At 43.9% G+C, this 19,735-nt stretch overlaps 4 protein-coding genes, 1 long non-coding RNA gene and 1 other non-coding gene across 9 annotated transcripts; 3 read left to right on the top strand and 3 right to left on the bottom strand.

Annotated features, from left to right (window-relative positions):
- Positions 1-220: 220 nt before the first annotated feature.
- Positions 221-2,015, bottom strand: LOC100823288 (60S ribosomal protein L6-3). Its single transcript, XM_003575209.4, has 4 exons — positions 1,717-2,015; positions 1,522-1,628; positions 686-867; positions 221-590 (listed from the first exon to the last, which is right to left on the bottom strand). Exons 1-4 carry the CDS (start codon positions 1,929-1,931, stop codon positions 435-437), a joined length of 660 nt encoding a protein of 219 aa, XP_003575257.1. The 5' UTR covers positions 1,932-2,015; the 3' UTR covers positions 221-434.
- Positions 2,016-2,547: 532 nt separating this feature from the next.
- LOC100822978 (ribosome biogenesis protein BRX1 homolog 1) lies at positions 2,548-5,887 on the bottom strand. The gene is made up of 8 exons (XM_003575208.4): positions 5,564-5,887; positions 5,328-5,469; positions 4,841-4,919; positions 4,608-4,732; positions 3,764-3,865; positions 3,588-3,656; positions 3,410-3,508; positions 2,548-2,878 (listed from the first exon to the last, which is right to left on the bottom strand). Exons 1-8 carry the CDS (start codon positions 5,776-5,778, stop codon positions 2,741-2,743), a joined length of 969 nt encoding a protein of 322 aa, XP_003575256.1. The 5' UTR covers positions 5,779-5,887; the 3' UTR covers positions 2,548-2,740.
- A 112-nt stretch (positions 5,888-5,999) lies between these two features.
- LOC112271994 lies at positions 6,000-10,749 on the top strand. Its single transcript, XR_002965621.1, has 2 exons — positions 6,000-6,310; positions 10,298-10,749. It is a non-coding gene; the product is annotated as an uncharacterized LOC112271994 (long non-coding RNA).
- Positions 7,226-9,616, bottom strand: LOC100821320 (G-type lectin S-receptor-like serine/threonine-protein kinase LECRK3). Its single transcript, XM_003572621.4, has one exon. It carries the CDS (start codon positions 9,614-9,616, stop codon positions 7,226-7,228), a length of 2,391 nt encoding a protein of 796 aa, XP_003572669.1.
- A 652-nt stretch (positions 10,750-11,401) lies between the features above and the next one.
- LOC112272142 lies at positions 11,402-11,559 on the top strand. Its single transcript, XR_002965837.1, has one exon. It is a non-coding gene; the product is annotated as a U12 minor spliceosomal RNA (small nuclear RNA).
- A 1,916-nt stretch (positions 11,560-13,475) lies between these two features.
- LOC100822661 (probable serine/threonine-protein kinase DDB_G0276461) lies at positions 13,476-19,517 on the top strand. Of its 4 annotated transcripts, none has more exons than XM_010237317.3 (8): positions 13,476-13,674; positions 14,621-15,165; positions 15,575-15,740; positions 15,837-15,887; positions 16,089-16,271; positions 16,387-16,483; positions 18,028-18,739; positions 18,818-19,517. In XM_010237317.3, exons 2-8 carry the CDS (start codon positions 14,702-14,704, stop codon positions 18,981-18,983), a joined length of 1,839 nt encoding a protein of 612 aa, XP_010235619.1. In that variant the 5' UTR covers positions 13,476-13,674; positions 14,621-14,701; the 3' UTR covers positions 18,984-19,517. The 4 variants fall into 4 exon arrangements, with proteins under 4 accessions (XP_010235619.1, XP_010235617.1, XP_003575255.1 ...); XM_010237315.3 differs by having other exon boundaries at positions 13,478-13,674; positions 14,630-15,165; positions 18,028-18,728; XM_003575207.4 differs by having other exon boundaries at positions 13,478-13,674; positions 18,028-18,728.
- Positions 19,518-19,735: the final 218 nt, after the last annotated feature.

Raw genomic sequence — 19,735 nt, 5'->3', positions numbered from 1 at the left:
GCTTCAATGATGCTTACTACGTCTTGGAACTTGTGAGAAAGGCTGGCAAACTCGAAGCTCCTGTCAGAACTCAGAACCGTGCTGCAAACCAGTGCATGTTTCTTTTCGCAAGTTACATGTTTTGACTACATCGACCAATGAGCCCAACCAAAACACGAACACCAAATTCCTCAAAAGACAAAAATTGCGGCTGCTGAATTATCAGCAGATCAAACAAATATGAAATCAAAAGGCAGCAAACATGCGTGACCTAAACATTGAGAAGATGTTGCGATGAACAACCACAGGGGGTAATAATTCTCTTATCCTTCTCATAATATCTGACAGGCAAACTTCAATAGATATAAGAAGTTAACTACCGGGGTACACAGTTCAGAAGTACAGAAACAAGCTAGGCAAAAAGACTTCCACAAAACTCAGAAACTTGTACCAACTTAGAAAGTCATCTCGTGTGGCTTGTCACCGTCCCTGAGAGAGAACCGGGCACCAAGATAGTTTTTAAGGTCTGGGACGGCCTCAATAGCCTTGATCAACTCAGCGTCAATGGTCTTCTGGTCATCCTTCTTGAAGTCAGGCAGATTCTTGGTAGTCTTGTAGGTTTAACAAATAAGAGACATAATAAATACTGGAGCAAAGACTGATAACATAAGTAAATCTTGCAAAGGATAATGGCCCATGGTTGTACCTCCTTCTCTGTCTCAAAAAGCTCCCCCTCTGTCTTCTTTGCCCTTGCCTTCTTGTCCCTAGCAAAGTACTTGTCATCAAACTTCTCCACCTTAACACCAGAGATGTCAACCTTTGTGGATGTGGCAATAACATAAGTCTGGTTGACGCGGCGAATTGGCACTCCATTGATCTTGAATGGTCCTGAAGAGGCCAGAAGAGCTCAAAAATCAGGCATGGTATATATTATAATAACATGAATAATCAGAAGTGGGTATGTGGTTAAAATTTGAACTGGGGATGTGAAATCAACAGATTGCACATATCAATTCCAAGAAGGCAGTTCTCGCTCAACTTCCAACACCTGATTCCAAAAGAGGAACCTTAGCACTAAAGAGCCACTGCCTCAAATTTTCCCACACATTTTTTTCTCGTCACCAAGGCAATGACCAACAATTTTTACAGAATAACACAGATGATTTTACCCCCACTTTTACCTCCATCAATAATGACACCAATTGATGCTAACAAACATGGCCTATCACTCCTAAAGGGATAATATAAACACTGCGTAGTGTTTCATGGGCAATTCCATTGAAGTTCCTAGGTCACCTTTTTACGCATACTTGACAACACAGTCGATGAACTAAAGAGTTAATATTCCACCTGATTTTCTAGGACAACCAAACAAGAGAGAACCTACATAACCGAGGTTCACACCATGCAACAATTCCCAAAGGGCATAACTAAACAACCAGTCGTCCGTAGATCTACGGTATTGGTTACAAGGTTCAAGGTAAAACGACTACACTGATCCATCACAGTATCATAGCGCTGGAAAGAGGCAGCGTGGATTACCTGTGATGAGGAGCAGGCCGGACTTGAGCTGCTTGAGGAACACCACGCGCTTCCCCATGTACCTACCGGCGAGCAGGATCAGCACCGTACCGGGCGTGATGGTCGACCTGCAACAACCAAATCGATCTCAATCTAAAACCCCGCAGGGGATCGAGAGAGGGCAAAGTCCGCCCACACGGTTAGTTGGGGACGGACCTGAGCTTCGTTGGGTTGGGCTTGCGGGTGCTGGGGTTACGTGGCTTGACGTCGTCGGCGGGGTAGAACTTGGGCTCGGCGACGGCGGCGGGCTTCTCCGCCTTGGGGAAGGCTCCGCCGTGCTTGGCCTTGATGGCCCACAGCCCGCGGCGGTGGTAGGAGTGCGACCGCGACGCGCGCTTGATGCCCAGCGCCATCTTCGACGTCGGCGCCATTGGGGATCCTTCGGTCGAGGCGGGTCGGCGCTTCGGCTGAAGGAGGGAGGAGGTGGCGGCGGAGAGAATGGACGAGCCGGTTTGGTCTCAGGCTTATATGTGTAGGACGGCAAGGCGATGGAAACCCTAGGTTTCTGGGGTGTGCACGATGTTAATGCTGGTCCGTTCAGGCCCATACGGCCCGTGTGTGTTTCTCGGTGCTAAGGTTGAGGTCTTTAGCCCATTGTAAATTTGTAATAGCAAGATATCCCTAGCGTGAAAAACCGATTTTTCTTTTCCCTCAACAACAGCAAAAAGTTTTTTTTTGCTTTTCCTGATGTTATTGTTCTTGTTCGTTTAATCTCGATCCATCGTCACGTAAAAAATATATATTTTCGCTGATTTTAGTGTTCTTGTTCGATTAATCTTGATCAATTGTCACGTAACAGTTTTTTTTCTTCTGAAAGCCAATGTTTCGCCTATTATCACTTCGGCTATTTCTGTCTCAGGATCAACTATCCATAGATCCGAGAGTAAGACATTGAAAGACTTTCGCTCGAAACTTTGCTCAATTGCTTATAATTGCATCTGACCCAAAAAAATGGAAATAAAAAGACACGTGAAAAACACAACCAGGGACAGAGGCAAGCAAGATGTATACGAGTAGCACCGAAATCCAGATGTTGTAAATAATAGCAAACGCATGCTTTGTCATACAAGAGCTACCACAGAATGGTAAGCAAAATTCACTGCTTGGTGGTAGAGAGAGCGAGTAGTTCAATCCTTTGTTTGACGAGGTCTATCTCATTGGTACAATCGCTGCTGCCGCACTAGTCTTCTCCTTTCCAAAGATCAGCGAACTCATCGGGCTCCAGGGTGTTCTCCATCTCATGCATCTTCCTCCTCACCTTGGCCTTCACCTTCGTGGCGTACTTCCCTGCCTTCTTCCGCTTCTCTAGTGCGCGGATCTGATGGGCAAAACAAATATACCATTGAAATGAGATGTAGATAGGATGGCATACATGAACGTGCCAGGAAATGCTCGTTATAGCTGAATGAAATACAGAATTCAGAATAGCATCAGAATTGTGATGAACTTAGAAGGTGAGCAGTTGATCAAACTGAAACATGAGAAGCTACCACACTATGACACTACTCTGTGTCTGAAGTTTGTGAGAATCATCACAAACAGACTAGCACAGCAATAGACAAGGCAGTGTATCAGAAAGGAATATAATTTGGGGTGCACTGAGCAATCCCTTGTAGTGACGTAAACATGACATGTTTTGATGTATAATGTGCACCTTGGTTATATTGATCAATATCAAATGTCGCTCAAGAACACTATATAAAACTAACTGTGCACCAGGGTAACAATAGCATCACGATACAATATCACTAAATTGTCGGGTAGAATTTCTCAGGGTCAACTTTTGTTTCAATCCAATAAACAAAAAGTAGACATAATATAAGTCTGCATCAGTTGGTGAAAACAATACCTGATTGGGAGACACATAGAATGGGTTCTCATACAACACAGGGCCACCAAAACTACCACCAAATATTTTGATTGGATTCAAACAGAACCTGGGGCCAACCTACATACAACAATTCCATCAAAATATTGACCACGAGTCATATATATGTTATCCAAAGATAAGCTTACTCTACTTTTACCTCAACAAGTGTCATTTTATCCAAGCCTCCTTTATCAACTTTGTCAATCTCGTTGTGGGGCACGGAAATCTGACACGTATATCAATGTAAATTTCAGATGGTGCTTATAAGTTTAATGTTTTTAAGCAGTGAAAGAAGTTCTTCAAGATCAAAATTCAAATAGACTAATAAATCACCTGGTAATTTCTGAACCAAATGTGGTCATCCACAATGGAGAAGACAAACACATGATCATGAAAAGGTTTTGCTTTCCGATGATCCTTTGGGGTAGCAAAAATCTGAAGTACAGCAATGGGCAACGAGTTAGCTCTGAAGCCCTTTGATTAAAAGAATAGCATGCATACATAGAATTAATTTTACCCCATAAAACTAACTCCAAAAACAACATTGTTATATCACTCATGCTGACCTGCTGACTTTGTAAACACAACTCTATATTGACTTATTGAGTCCACAGCAAGTGATTAAAATAGCAATAAGTCTTCTTCTTTTTTAGCATACAGAAGGTTTGTCCTTTAACTTGGATTTTTCAGAATTGAACTAGAGTTAATAGAGGTTTGTCCTTTAACTTGGACTTTTTAGAATTGAACTAGAGTTAATAAAGGTTTGTCCTTTAACTTGGACTTTTTAGAATTGAACTAGAGTTAATAAAGGTACATCCTTCCTTCAAAGGTTTCACATATGAAAGATGACCAATGGTGGACATAAAAGCTACATACATGGTAAATACCCACAGGTTAGACAATAACAACAGTAGCAGCTTTCATTCATATAAATAAGAGACTTTATTGTAAACATGTGTCAAAATCAAGTTTAATGCAGTTTATTTTTAAAAATCTTCATATGCCAAGTAAAATAGAGTGAACTGGAATAAATTGATTCTTGCAAACAGGGAAAAATGGCAAAGTTTAATTAAGTTTATTTTTAAAAATCCAAGATAAATATAGGTCAATATCAGCTTGTTCAAAATGATGATAACACATGCACATCATAATTTAACATGCCCGACCATCCACATACTTGAGTTATCATTTCCTTCAAGAGCTTCCAGTGAGGTTGCTGATCAAAATTTGATGAAAATGTTAGCAGAGGACGTGACCCTTTCAGATGGTTACCAGTGAGCTTCAGTTCCTCCATAGTGTGAACTGCATGTGAATGTTACAGGATTGTTAAGGGTATACAAATTATAAATATATGTGATGCGATGCATAGTAAAGCAACTGGATAACAACTATTGGCATGTAAGGACATACCGGCATTGACTAGAAATTTCACTGATGGCCCTGCTGGAGACTTCACCATCCAAAGGTAAAGATCTTTTGATTTTCTACACTGCAATATACATGTTGAAGAAGCATCAGTATAAGAACTCTAGTGCATGACTCTTTGGAGAAAGAAGAACTCTACTGCTGATCAAAATTTTCCAATTGTGGGTGACTCTTAGGCTGCTATCACCAAAAAGAATGTAGAAGTTACCGTTTTGTTACACAGTTAAGACGAGAACCAAAATAAGGAACAAACCTAATCTGATTTAGCTGCAGAAACCGCAACTAATCCCATTCTAAACATAGTACTCCCTCCGTTCCTAAATACTTGTTGCACTAAAACAGCGACAAGTATTTAGTAACGGAGGGAGTATGATTTTGCAGCCTATAATGTTTACATCATGTGGTTCTCTTATAGTGCCGAAGCTAAACCATTTCCAACAAGCAAGCGGCGAACGGAGTACATGGGTTATACCTCGAAGAAGAGGCAGCTCGAGCAGCTCCTGAGCTCGACCAGCTCGTTCAGCGCGCTGCCCTTGCTCTGCTTCGCCTCCACCTTGCTATCCTTCTTGGCGTGCGGCAGCAGCGACACCATGTTCTGCATCAGATGCCGGTACCTACGAAGACACAAACCCAATCGAACACTTACACACACCAATCCACCTAAACAGCCGCCACATGACTCCGAACAACTACGGGCGGCGCGCTCACCTGTAGACTATGCGGCGGGAGCACGTAATGAGCACCTTCTCCTTGTTCCGGAAGAAGGGCCCCACGGGGCCGCCGTCCTTAGAAGCAGGCTCGGCGGCGGAGTCGTCCTTGAACCCGAAGAGGGTGCGCTCCGGCCGCTCCGGCGCAGAGTCGTCGGGCTTCGGTACGGCGGCAGGGGCGGTAGCATCGGAGCTACGCTTCCTCTTCTTCGCCATGGGTGGGAAACTGGGGCTTGAGCCGGAAGGCGCTGCGGCGGCGGCGGGTGAGTTCTCGTGGGTCTCGCGGAGGAAGGGAAGAGGGAGGGAGGGTTTAACCGGGTCTTGTCTGCACAGTCCAGTGCTTATTAGGGCTGCTGTTTTCACATCTGGTATGGGCCGACCAGTCGGCCCATAGCGTCATTATTGCCTATGGGCCTTAGCAGATAAGTTCTCTCTCAAAAAAAAAAAGCAGATTGAGAGAAACTCAGAAGTGTCCGACGGCAACGATGGTGCGCTCTGCGCTGCTGTCGCGGCGGCGCGCGGCTGTCACTGCCGCACCAGCTCTCCATACCCTGCCCCTCATTCACTGATTCACCTTCGCGCCGAACAAGGCGCCATTTGCCCCTTTCCCCTCCCGCCGCTCTACTCCCTCATTGTCTTCTCTCTCGCCTCCCTGGACCGGCCACTCCGGTCGCCAACCGACGGAGACAGAGAGGGCGCTGGGGCCTGAATAGGAGGCGGCACTTGGAGGAGGCGTCTGTGGGCAGCGGTGAGTGCGAGGAAGTTGAGTAACTACCTGGTATATTTCGCTTCCGCGATGATTCGCTTAACTTGTTTTGCTCGAATTATTGCGGTGGTTCCTGGTTGGAGTCCTAGGAACCAACATAGGCCATGTAACCGTTTGCTCAAAAATCGCAAAATTTACATGAACACTCGGTTTATTCTGTTCTCTGGCATACCGACGTGTGCAGCGGCTCGGACCATGTAGAATTTCTCACCTAAAAGCTCCCTTTAGTAGGGATTTGTTGAAGTGTCTGGCCTGATCTATTTGAGCATCATAGATTGAATATCTTTATACTTTTGCTCTTTAATGATCCCTGTACTCTGAAATACTCTTAAAGGCCAAAATCCTAAGGCTAATATTGGATCAACGTTACAGAATTACATCACTTCGCCAAAATCCTAAGGCTAATAAGCTAATAACTTTGCAAAAAGAAAAGGAGCTAATAACCAACAGAATGACTTGGGTATAGCCTAAGAGCTCTTAAAGGTTTCTACACCTCTAGCTTTTCAATCGTAAACACGCCAACTGTTTTTCTTACCCACTGGTTGTAGTCCTGCCCCACACTACACTTCAGCAGTTTCTTGGGGATTCTAGTTTCATACTTATAATGCACCAAAAATTAAAACACACTAGTTCACAAAGTAATGCATTCATGATTCATGTCTTTATGATGGTCTACTCGACCTAGAAAGATATAAAGATTGCAGATCTGCAATTATTTTTAGAACTCAATCACATATGCATACATTTCTCTTATTGGGTGGTATTTATTTTCCTATTTCCCTTTACCTACATACTCCGTATGAAGGAATCATCACTCACATTTATTGTTTGCTGTAGTCGAATATACCCATTATACTCTTGTTTCACGCAGCAACTTATTATTAAACAAGCACTCCACTATTGGAGTGAACTGATGAAAGAAGACGGGTCAGGAGGTGTGGGGATTGTGACGGATCCATCAAGCATCTGTGTCACCTTCAGCATGGTAGGCCGCATTGTCGGCTCCTCTTGGAGACACCATAACGCCACGGCCACAAATCGTTCCACCTTCTTCATATTGAAGATTGCTTCATCATCACCCTCGACTAACAAGTCAAGCCTGCCGCTTCTGTAGCAGTCATTCGCCCAATAAGTCAGTATCGCTTGCTCTTCGTCATCAGTCTCTAGCTCCACATTCCGTCTACAGCACACAGTCTCCAGCAAGATCACCCCAAAACTATAAATGTCTACCTTGGATGTGATCCCTATGTTTTTGAACCACTCGGGTGCGACATACCCTCGAGTTCCCCGGATCCCAGTGTTTGTTTGTGTCTGATTTGTCCTGAGCAACTTTGCCAGGCCAAAGTCTGAGATCTTTGCCACGAGATTTTCATCAAGAAGGATGTTTTGGGGCTTTATATCACAGTGGATTATTTGAGTGTTGCATTCCTCATGTAAGTAGAGCAGGCCTCTTGCGACCCCAAGTGCGACTTGAACACGGAGATTCCAGGTTGGCCTCGTACCGCAAAAAAGGAATCCATTAAGTGAGCCATTGGTCATCAACTCATACACTAGAAGCCTCTCTCTTCCTTCACCACAGAAACCGAGCAACCGTACCAAATTCCTGTGGAATGTCCTTCCGATGGTTTGAACCTCAATGGCAAACTCCTTTTCAGTCTCTGGGAGCATCTTGTCAATCCTCTTGACTGCAATGCTAGTCCTAAACTCATCTTGCAACTGCCCCTTGTATACAATACCAGATGCACCACTACCAAGCTCTTCACGAAATCCATCTGTCGCCTTCTCAATCTCCTTATATGTGAATTCTCTAAGAGGCAATGCCTCGTAACTCATTGATTGTGGCTGGGCTGTCTTCTTTCTGCTAATGGTGCAGTAAGATCCAAAACAGAGAAGGGAGATGAGGAAAATAATAACAAGGACAGATCCTCCTAGGACTAGTGAACTTCCTAGTATCCAATATCTCCTCTCTTTTTTCCATGTACTGGAGTCACTGCTAAACTGGGACCCTGGATTTTCGGTCCTGGGAACTTTGAGAAAAACCGATCCCACTATGTCACCAGATATTCCATTGGACAAGGGGCTCCTCTTTTTCCAGCAAGTACTGCCATAGTGCACCGCAGCAACACAAAAACAATCGGTTAAGCAAAGTTTTTGGCAAGAATCCTCACCAATGGGGTTGTACCGCTCATAGTCACTAAAAGGCCAATTGATATTGTTCATTGGAACTAGATGGAATTGCTGAATAGATTCAGCCTCATCCAAGTCACAGCTATGCGGAGCGAAGTCTTGCTTGCAACCTTTGTACCTCCTCTCATTATCGATGAATGAGTAGCTCGGTGGGCACTGGCAGTCCACACTCTTGTTTATGTTGAAGCTGCAATAGCTGTTGAACCCACAAGCACCACTTCCAATCTCTCCTGCGACAACCTTACAGAAGTCCCGTGGGAGTAAGTCAATAATTCTCCACTGCATGTTCCACCCATTGCTCTGTGCTGCCTTCCTGGGGTATACGTATTGCCGGAACACGCCATCTGTGTCAAGTGTGGCACGATGGTAGAAATCCGCCGGTGAGTCCAGTGTTGCTGATGTGATCTTTAGTTGTTCTCCAGAATTTGAAGTGTAGTAGATGCCGCCACTTGTGTTGAACACGAGGCTTGAGCCATTCCCACCTGTCTTGGAATCCCAATATGGAGGATCATAGAGGGAACTGGCGAGGACGGCCACAGTGTAAAACCTTAGGTTGCCATCAACCTGCACACTGAGGACAAACCGTCCATCTGAGTAGTCGTTCTCCATTAACCTACTGCGGAGAACAGTCCCTTTGACCAGCACCTGGGAGGGTAGGATGGTGTCAGTTGGGGATGCAAAGCTCTCCCATTTGATGGAGCCATCTTTGCCATATAGCACGAAATTGCCTGTGTCGAGCATGCTGGCATGGTTGATGTTGGTCACCCGGGGATTCCATATCTCCATACCGGCAGGGTCCTGAAGCGAAAGCACGCCACCATGTGTGAGCTGCAGTTGGGAGCCAGATGGCACTGACACTGGTTTGTCGGTTTTGGCACACCAAGCAACTGTTTTGGTGGCAATATTGTTGAACCAGATGGCAAGGAAGTAGACAGAGGTATTGGTGTCGAGGGGCCGGAAGCCGAATGCAAATTCACCAGAGGGTGAAACCCATGAGGTGTTTGGGCCTTGAATAGTCAAAATGGATCCTAATGTGATGTTTTTCTGTGCTTGAGCATAGAAGGGAGCTTGGAGGAAGAGCAAGAGGAGGAGGAGCGCCATTGTTGTCCACCCAAGCTCTTGCTTCTGGCAATGGTTTTATGTGCATACATCTCTGACGATGTCCCATTCATCCATTTATCAGGGTCTTGGAGGTCTCTGCCGGCCTAAGGACTCAGCCAGCCACTCAGGAGAAAGTCTGCTGTTGAAACTTTAATATTAAATGAACGAATTGATCAGGAAGTTTCTGCTTGAACCCACCAATGTAAGGAAGAATTGCCATGTCAGCTTTTGATTCGTTACTGCGGCACCATGTGGGGTCCTGTCTCCAGTGAAGACAACGGTCCTTTTCTTCTGTATCAAGTCAACACATATGTGTCATGTGAACGATTACCTTGGCCAGCACGAGGGGCAAGTGCACTTTCTTAGCACGGACGCTTGGCTGGCACTAAGACTCGGTCTTAAGTTGGTATACCTTCCTCGTATTTGTGGCCTTGACAAGCTAAATGCTGTGCTTGGTCTTCTGCATTAATCAGCTGGTAACAACCGGTGGTTTCAGCCTCAGGTAAGAATACTGAGATGCAATCAGCCGGTCCTGATGTTGGACTTTGATCCGGTCGATGATTTCATCAGCCACAAAATTTGTCTCGACACGTCGAGGACTACAACAGGGAGGCATTTTTTATTTCATTCTTGTTTGTGTTCGTGGTATTTCAGTAATACTGAGTGTGCTTTCCTCGGCAGGATGTGGACATGTGGTTCTTCAGAGGTTGATGGTCGCTTTCTTTCTGGACCCGGCCGGGCTCAGTCTTGATGGCAAGGCTAAAGACTGGCCTAGACTTGTAGCGTGTATACCAGTCACGCTGCTAGTTCATTTTGACTTGGCCGAATGACGTTGGATTGAGCTACTCCAGTTCATTTTGACTTAGCGGAATGACGTTGGATCGATGACGTCTCAGCGTAGAATTTGTTTTATTTTAAGGTCAGCATTGACTTATAGTCAGAGTTTGGCATCATCGGTTGAATGTGTACTCTATATATAACGATGTCAGAAACCCGTGCTCGAGAAAAAGAAGGTCAGAAACACTGTCGCGTTCTTGAACCCAGAAGGTTCCATTTGCACGCCAATTGTTTTGGGTGTGTTATTTGGGCTCCATTTGACATTGCGGTGGATTATCATAATTTGTTTTGCTATTTTTGTGTTTGGCTAGCCAACTTTTCTTACTTTCATGTGTATTTTTTTCCACAACAGATTATTAAATAAGTTCAGCACAGCACACTTCAGTAATGTCAAATTAAGCCTTAGTAGGAGGATCTTGAACCCAGAAGGTTCCATCTCTCTTTTTTCAGATTACCAGCTATATATCAGATGCCGATGTTAAATTGTGTTCATATACCTGCAACTATAAGTATATAATGTCAGAAACCTTTGTTCGAGAAGAAAAAGAAAAGGTTCAGTTATGCTAATCTGATTTACATGTCAATTGTTTTGTTTGGTTGGAGGATTTTTTTTAGTTACATGAATATACAGATTGGAACATTTCCACGTTTTTTTCCTTCGTATCTCGAACTTTTCAAATGAAAAAATGCACGAGTCCTAGTTTTTTTTTTAGCGATACGAATGGAAATGGTACTCCGTAGGAGGGATCTGTGATTTCTGTGAGATAATCACATCTCCACTGGCCCAGCAGCACCCGGCTACCAGCCCACGGACCAGGCCCATGCGCGAGCACTTGGAACAAAGGAAAAAAGGGAGCGAGAGACGAGAATAATCCCACCTCGCCGAGCGCAGGTGCATCGCGGAGCGGGGGGAGCTACATATACGAGGCAGGGGGCTAGCGTTGAAACTTGCCTTAAACTAATGAGTAAGGAAAACAAAGCGCTGCGGTGAGAGCCGCTCGCGGTGCGGGGTCGAACCCTGCACAGCAATTTTTGTAGGGGGAAGAGGCTGGCGCGGGCACTGACACTGCCCTACTTCGCAGGACTTGCCTGTGCGGGCCTCCCTACCCACCAAATCCAAATCTAAATCATTTTATTAAAGCGTTTATTAAATAAATTAAGTATGCTTGCAAAACTAAAATAAAACGTAATGGTCCCTCTTTATCCCTGATTGTGACCATTGCAAGTAATGGATCCTTCTCAGGGATTTGCACCGACAAGGGTCTTTTAACAAAAGCGTTTTGCTTTCTTTATTTCTGTTTCAACTTTTGCCTTTTTCTATCCATTGCTATAAGATGTGCACTCTGGATGATCATAACGTGCTACCAACAGAGATAAACGTGCACCACCTTGCTCCGGTTGAGGGATCAAAACGTGAACGTACAGCTCAACAGCAAGCCGTGACGAATGCTAGTAGAGGACCAGGAGCTTTTTCAAAGATTGGACAAACCGAAAGGCAGGGCTTACAGGGTTTACAGAATTTGAAATCACAGTAATAGAAAATATAATATGGAAATGTCATGCACGCTTTAATATTGAATATTTTTATAGGGTCCTATCTAATGCTAAGGGCCTGTTCTTTTGCCTTGTAGAACAACTTCTAGTTGAGCCAACCCTCGAATCAACGCAGATTTTCTTGCCTATTTTATATGAAAAGACTTTAATAAAAATCCACAAAAATGAGCGCCAAGACTCGAACCGTGGTGGGTGGAGTCATGCAACCACAACTTCACCACACTAAGATGTGTTTCTCTCGTTTTCTTGCCTTTAGAGGGGATGTTAATTATGTTGAATATCTGACCGCAAACATTACATAATTTTCCCCGTACTGATTCGGGAGTCTTCAGTCCACCGAACTCCTCATGCTCTCCTCTCCTCTCCTCTCCTCTCCTCTCCTAGACTCTTGTATCGATTTATGTTCCTTTGAACTGCTCAATCTAGTGAATGAATTGATTGTTATTTTATTGTTTGCAAAATCTTCGTCTCTATTATTCAAAATCTGAAATTTAGGATTTGTTGCTATGTGCTTCTCTATTTTACCTCCTTTTATGTAGAAGACAACATTATTTAATATTCTCAATATTCTCAAGTATTAGTGAACTAACTCTAATATTTGGCACTTTTATGATTGTGTGATATATCGTTTCATTGTGCATATGTGTAGCAAGTCATTACGAAATAACTCAGATCAAATACCCAAGATAGAAGTTCGGACCAAGGGTATAACAGACCTTTTAACGGACAACTCAAACAATAAACTGAAATGCCAGCAGCTGAAAAGAACCGAACTACAGTTTCTCAGTGGCTTCTTCCCACTACAGTTTTTATGGATAGAGAAGTTAAAACCGTTTCTATAGAAGCAGAAGTCAGAAAAAACTGTCCCTAAGAATTCTTAGAATTTACGTCAATTCAAACATAACACAGTAATCTAGCATCTCTAATTTTATGAAACGAATGCTGCACATTTGGTAGTGGAAGACTATTTGGTCAGCCCTGGTTTTTTACGCATGTTTTGGCGTTTTCCACGTTCAAAAAGATGGTGTTTATGTGTTGTTGTTGGTACTGCAATTCTGAGTGGTTCACGTGGGCTACGACATCGTTTTGAGTGAGGGATAGCTGATATACTGTTTAAGTATATGCTTGCGGAGGAGAACAAAGTTCAAGAGCGTCACATGGCTCAACATATCTTTCTTTCGCGAAGAACTTGGTACTGCTCATTGGCCGTTTTCGTCTTCTTCACAGGCGACATCGAGGTTGATGAGGATTTGACAACAATTGGTCACGGAGACACATCGATGCCGAGTCGATTGGCAAAAAGATGCTAATAAATCCATTGGCTATTGAACCGTTGGATCTAGTAAGGTTCAGAAAACCTGACTATTGGCACAAAACAATAACACCAGTGCCAAAATTGACATTTGCGGAGAAAAACGAGACAGCGAACCATTCCAAAACAAAAATCCAAAATCTATTTCGTACAGGCTCCCACAGGCACCAGGCACCAGGCCACCTCTCCTCCACCACTCCACGTCGCGGCTTCCTTCCTTCCTCCTCTCCCACCAGGCACCACCCACGGAGAGACTGATGATACCTTCCTCCCCAAACGAGATCGTGCTCTGGACCTGACGCCGACGGCGAGCCTCACCTCACCTCCGCCGCTGCCTTCGATCCCAATCCGAGAGGTGCGTCCCTTCCCTCGTCGGAACACCGACCTCTTTCTCCTCTCCGCCATCCCGTACCTTTCCTTTTCTGTTCCCCCCATGACCTATCTCGTGCTCTGATCTGCCCAAGCTCTAATCGGACCCAATGCGGCTGCGGAATCTCCCCTGTAGCTTACCACCACTGTGCCCTAGTGCTGCCGCCCAGCCGTAGCTTAGCGCCACCGCCGACGCTTCGCACCCCCGAAACCCCTCCGCGTCTCGCTCGCGTCGACGCCATCGCCGCTCCCGCACTGCCTCGTCGCGATCCTGGACATTGGTTTTTGAGGTATGACTGTATGAGCCTTTAGTAAAATCCAGTGATCACTCAAACCGAAACTAGTATCGTCAAATTCTGGCGTGCATCTAGATCCGGCCTTATTTGTTTATCCTCGTTTCATATTTGAGTCAGATCACTCCCAGCGTTCTTGGCTTCTAACTTCTACGCATGCTGCTAGTTGTTATCCCTAACTCCCTAAGACCTTTGCAACTAATATGGGGTGCCAATGTAATATTCTGGCTGTAGCAGGACCTTAAAATGGTCAGGTCCTCTTCTCAGCGCAGGAATAGGAAACCCATAAGATTGGATTTGGACCACGCATATTGTTTTCACATGGTTCGAATGGTTAGCATTGTGGCTGTCACTGCCCCTCGGGCGGAAAAGAAATGCACAGCATCTGCTCTAAGTGATAGCCCCCACGCCAAGAAACAAAAATAAAATCAGCTTGTAAGTGATAGTTCAAAGAGGCACACCACTTAACGTAGATGTCAGTGCATCCAAAATTTTATTGCTGCAGCTTAAATACTGGGCGTTTCCCTTATGGGCTGCTAAGACAATATCATGTTATATTCTCTTTAAGTCAGTAGTTGGCTAGCTTCACGTTAGTTGCTGCATGTTGAAGTTTTCATCATTTACTTATTTAATATACAGTGCACACAGAAATATTAGGAGAAGCTCGTCGAATAAATTAAGCCGTGATTTTCCATTTATTTCCTCCCGGATATTTCAACAATGCGGAGGTTCAATCCTTTTGGAGGGAAAGTGCAGAATGGATTGGAGGGCCGCACAATTGATATAGGGAATGTGAAGATTACCGTACGCAATGCCATCGCACAAGGAGGTTTCTCTTGTGTATATCTGGCATGTGACACATTGCATTCATCAAAGCAGTATGCATTGAAGCACATCATCTGCAATGACTTGGAATCACTTGATCTCGTCATGAAGGAGATCCAGGTGATGAATGTCCTCAAAGGGCATGCTAATGTTGTCACACTGGTTGCCCATGATGTTTTTGACATGGGCCGCACAAAGGAGGCACTACTTGTGATGGAGTTTTGCGAGAAGTCCTTGGTAAGCGCAATGGAAAGCAGAGGTACTGGTTACTATGAGGAGAAGAAGGCACTTCTGATATTCAGAGACGTTTGCAATGCAGTATTTGCCATGCATGCGCAGTCACCACCAATTGCACATAGGTACGTGGAAAGAGTCATTTACAATATCAAAACACCATCTATAATAATGCTTTGTGATATTGGCATGTTTATCAAGAATAAGAAGTTTCATGTCTGCTGCGTTATGCTGTTCCACTTCACCATTTATTTCGTTCACTTAGCAACTACTGGAGCATTTGCATAGTAGTACACTGATTATTGTTATTTGTTTGCCCATACTACATTTGTGTTCTGATCTGGAGTTCGGATAACCTTGTAGCTTGGTTATCAATCTCGTGTTACCAAAGTAACGTGTTCACCTAGTTCCTCCCTGATGAGGTTGATTCTGTGTAAGCGAGGGACTTGCTTTGAAGTAGTTGGAGAACATTTGACATCTATTATTGAGTATTCACAAATATCTTACATCCTGCCTCTCTTCTGTATTCTTTAGGGATCTGAAAGCTGAAAATGTTCTTCTTGGATTAGATGGTGCGTGGAAACTATGTGATTTTGGAAGCACATCAACGAATCATAAATGCTTCGACAAGCCAGAAGATAGGGGGATTGAGGAAGATATCATTAGGAAGCATACAACCCCGGCATATAGGGCCCCTGAGGTTAATAAACAGTTGTCTGTACTCTGTATGATGTCTTAAATGTTCGAACCTTCTACAGGCTCCAGTGGTCTCATCTATGCATTTATAATTTTTCAGATGTGGGATCTCTACAGAAGAGAAGTTATTAGTGAGAAAGTTGACATTTGGGTAAGTCCACAACATGATTATGCATTGTATTCCCTGATTTAATTGTCACACTAGTCCCATCTTAAGTGGTGTTGGTGCCTAACAAAATGGTTAGGTTACTGGAACATAACTGTACAGTTTTGCTGTTTACCTTGCACCATGTGTCTGCGTCAAATTATGATGAAGCAATTTATGTCACTTCTTTTTTCCCACATTTGGCAGGCCCTGGGATGCCTTCTCTATAGAATATGCTACTTCAAATCTGCATTTGATGGAGAGTCCAAGTTGCAGGTGCTTAATGGCAATTATCGTATTCCAGAGCAACCGAAGTACAGCACCGCTGTGACGGGGTTGATCAAAGATATGCTCGAAGCCTCTCCAAATGCCAGACCAGATATCACGCAGGCAAGAGCTTTGATTGATTGATCATTCATCTCCATGATACTAGGTTAGTCATAGACTGTTGCATTAGATAAGCATCATTTCATTTGGCTAATGTTAAATTTTGCTCATTTGGCAGGTCTGGTTTCGTGTTAATGAACTACTACCTCTTGAGTTACAGAAAAGTTTACCCGATGGTGGTTCATCGGCCATTTCTATGAGTTTGCAAGACGAAGGTGAGGTTTGAAAGATCGATATTTGTAAGTAGAACACACTTTAGGAGTCATGTGAGGTCGCCCTTGATTGACAGTAATGCTTAGAATTTTAAACTTGGTCATGTTTGTTTCTGTAACAAGACTGTAGAAGTGCTTCACGGAATTTCTGAATATATGCAATATCTTTTAGTGGTCCTCTGCCACGTAGAATAGTCACTTATTACAACCTACAATCTACATTGTGCTATTTAGAATAAGCCCACAGTATTATTGTATGTAATTCGGATTAATACCGCTGTGTTTCCTGGAGTTTTGGACTTTGTAGTCATATGGTTCTCATATATCTTCAAAATTATTTTTTAGAGTTCCTGTTCTTTGTGTAGAGTATGGGATCAAGTTTGAATTTTGATTTGTGTAACTTTATATTATTGGATAACTCTAATGAGTGTATTTGAAGGATACGAAGTTTTAAAATAGGAAAAGAAATCCATATTTTATTATATACTGTCATATCAGGACACAATTTTTTTGTGAATCCAAAATTATAAAATTCCACTAAGAAATTTTGTTTTGGATGAAGCTGCGCAATTTACATATCTATTAATGAAGAGTTCTCATTCAGCATCCTCATAAGTCATAACTATAGGAGCTGCTATTTCTAGAACATCCTAACATCACTATTTTTTTTCAAACCGGGCTACTCCCTTACCATTAATTGCTCAACAGAAATATTCAGTCTTACAGCAAAGAGGAGACGGGAAAGAGAGAGTGCTGGTTTGGGCACTGCTAGGAAACCTCCTCGCAAAAAAAAAAGGAAACCCACTGCCAATGCCTGCAATCTGCATGTTGACCAACACCACCTAATTAATAATTTTAGTTCAATTAATGAGTATGCATATGAACTGTTCAGCTGTTATAGAGAAATACCAGAGTTTTATATGAGAGTTTACATCATTTCGATTTTAGTGTGCATCACGGTAATTGTTTATAGTGATTCTCTTATGAGCCTGCTTTATAATTTTGGTGGCATCTGACCGAGTCCAATCACTACATTGTTATGTTTTAGGCTGCGTTTGGCATTGAGGTTGGACTATGATGATCTCCTTCGTCTAACCAACCTTTTCTCATTTTGTTGTTTGGTTAATCAACTTTTTCCTATTTCCATGACTATTTTGAACTGATTATAAAATAAGTTCAGCCACAAGCCCACAACATAGTTGCAACAATTGCAAACTGGGCCTTAAATAGTCTAACCCCATATTCAAACAATCTTATCTTGGGATGTGTTATGTAAACTGGAATATCACTTTTGTCAGCTGGGTACTTTTGACCTTACTGGCTAGTTTGGATGCCATGATTCTGGACACAGGTTCACTGCAATTGTCATTATCCTACCAGGACACATAACCTTTCTGTCAGGCCACATTGCAGCACATAGTGTGCTAGGACGAGATTATTTACTATTCTAGCCTGTTTGTTTATTCTAAATATTCTCGGAAGAGATAGCATGATCAATGACCAAGGTTATTGTCTCACTTTACTATCATCTTGTTTTGCTTGTTTAGGTGCTCATAGAAGAAACCATGTGATGCCTAGAAGGAACCCTCCTCCACCTCCAAGAGAACAATCTGATAGTTCAGTATCTTATGGAAGCTCAAATGCAGGAGATGCACCTCTTGGTGCATTTTGGGGGACACAACATGCTCAAGGTTCTCAAGTAACTGATGATAGGAATCCTTTGTTTGACGAGGAACCAATTAAACCACCACCTTCATCAAAGTATAACCAAAGCAGGATGGATATCAGTACCAGTACCCCTGGAGATAAGCATGGCCATTCTGGTCAGGCTTCGCGAAGTACAAGGAACTTTGTATCCAATAATGGACTTATGGGTAGTTCAGGCACAAATCTTTTCATGGAATCACAAAGCTCTGTGAAAAATAAAGTATCACAACCTGAAAGCAAACCAAAATCTGGTAAAGATCCCTTCAACAGCTTTGTCGCTGACTTTGATGCAAACAATCTGCATTTGGGGACTACTGCTACTGGTAAGACATCTGAGCTTGAAGCTGAAGTGTCCAGTCTGAAGGAGCAGTTGAAAAAGACCACACTGGAGAAGGCTGAGATGACAGCCAAGTATGAAAAGCTGTCCGCAATCTGCCGCTCCCAGCGCCAGGAGATTCAAGAGCTGAAGCGTACTGTTGCTGAGACTACACCGCCTCCTTCAATTAAAGTCAGCTCAAGGATACCAGAATCTGGATCACAGGTTCTTACTCTGTATGTATATCTAGTATAGCACATTTGCTCATCTATGAATACTTGTAGCATCTTATGCGAGACTTACAATCCATGCAGCGGAAGGAGAAGATTGAAGGAACGGTGTGGGAGCTTGAGCAGGGAATGCTTGCAGGCAAGTCGTCGTTACCCAGCTCTGAGGCCAAGACATGGCAGGCATTCCCCGAGGCAAAAGTTCAGGCCAGACCAAAGGTCGACCATGCGACTAATGGGAGGCAAAACCTAACTAGGAATACCAATGCGGGGCCTTCCCCTGATGCGTGGGGTTTTGGCCCAGATAGTTTCGGCATGCCATCGGGGAGCACTGCTGCTGCAGCACAGATCAACAGGACCAGTGCCCAGGGGAGTTCCTCCCAGAGATTCAGCACAGGGGCAGCGAAGAAAGTAGATCAACCATCTGGGTGGGCTGGATTCTAGCCTCTCATCAACGCATGCAATAATCTGAGGTTCTCGTTTCGGATTGCAGACTGCACCTACCAGAGTCAGTTGCAAATGGATGAGGCGAGTTGTGATTCCTGCATGCCCAAAATTGGTTTATTTGAAGTGTGTTCATAGCGGGCTGAGCCGACCTGGACATAGGTCTTCTGCAGTCGTTTGCCCATTACCTTGTTAATAAACCTCTATATGTTTAAGTATGTATATTCACGTGTACCTTCTAAGAATGTGGAATTGTCACAAACACAAACAAAACTTTTTGGTCACATGAGGCAGGGCAAAAGGTTGCTCGCCGCATGTAAAGCACTGCGAATTAATTCCGCCATGCAACGCATGCTGTCACGGTAGTGGCGTAGTGCCCTCGGCAGCAGTGCGGTTTCTTCTTCACCTACGTGTGCGGTGCGTGCGGTTCTGCGTGTTCGCGGGTGCCCTCCCCCTATGCCTCTTCTCGAAGCGCTGGTTCGGTCGTCTAGGTGGAGTCAGGGCCTCAACTATGGAGGTATGTATGACGAGGGCACTTTGTTGTTGCCTCTAGGCGAAAGC

The sequence above is a fragment of the Brachypodium distachyon genome, chromosome 3 (assembly GCF_000005505.3).
Source record: "Brachypodium distachyon strain Bd21 chromosome 3, Brachypodium_distachyon_v3.0, whole genome shotgun sequence".
In the NCBI taxonomy this organism is placed as follows: domain Eukaryota; kingdom Viridiplantae; phylum Streptophyta; class Magnoliopsida; order Poales; family Poaceae; genus Brachypodium; species Brachypodium distachyon.
Note: the sequence above shows the minus strand (reverse complement) of the source record. Positions and strands in the feature narration are given on the sequence as shown.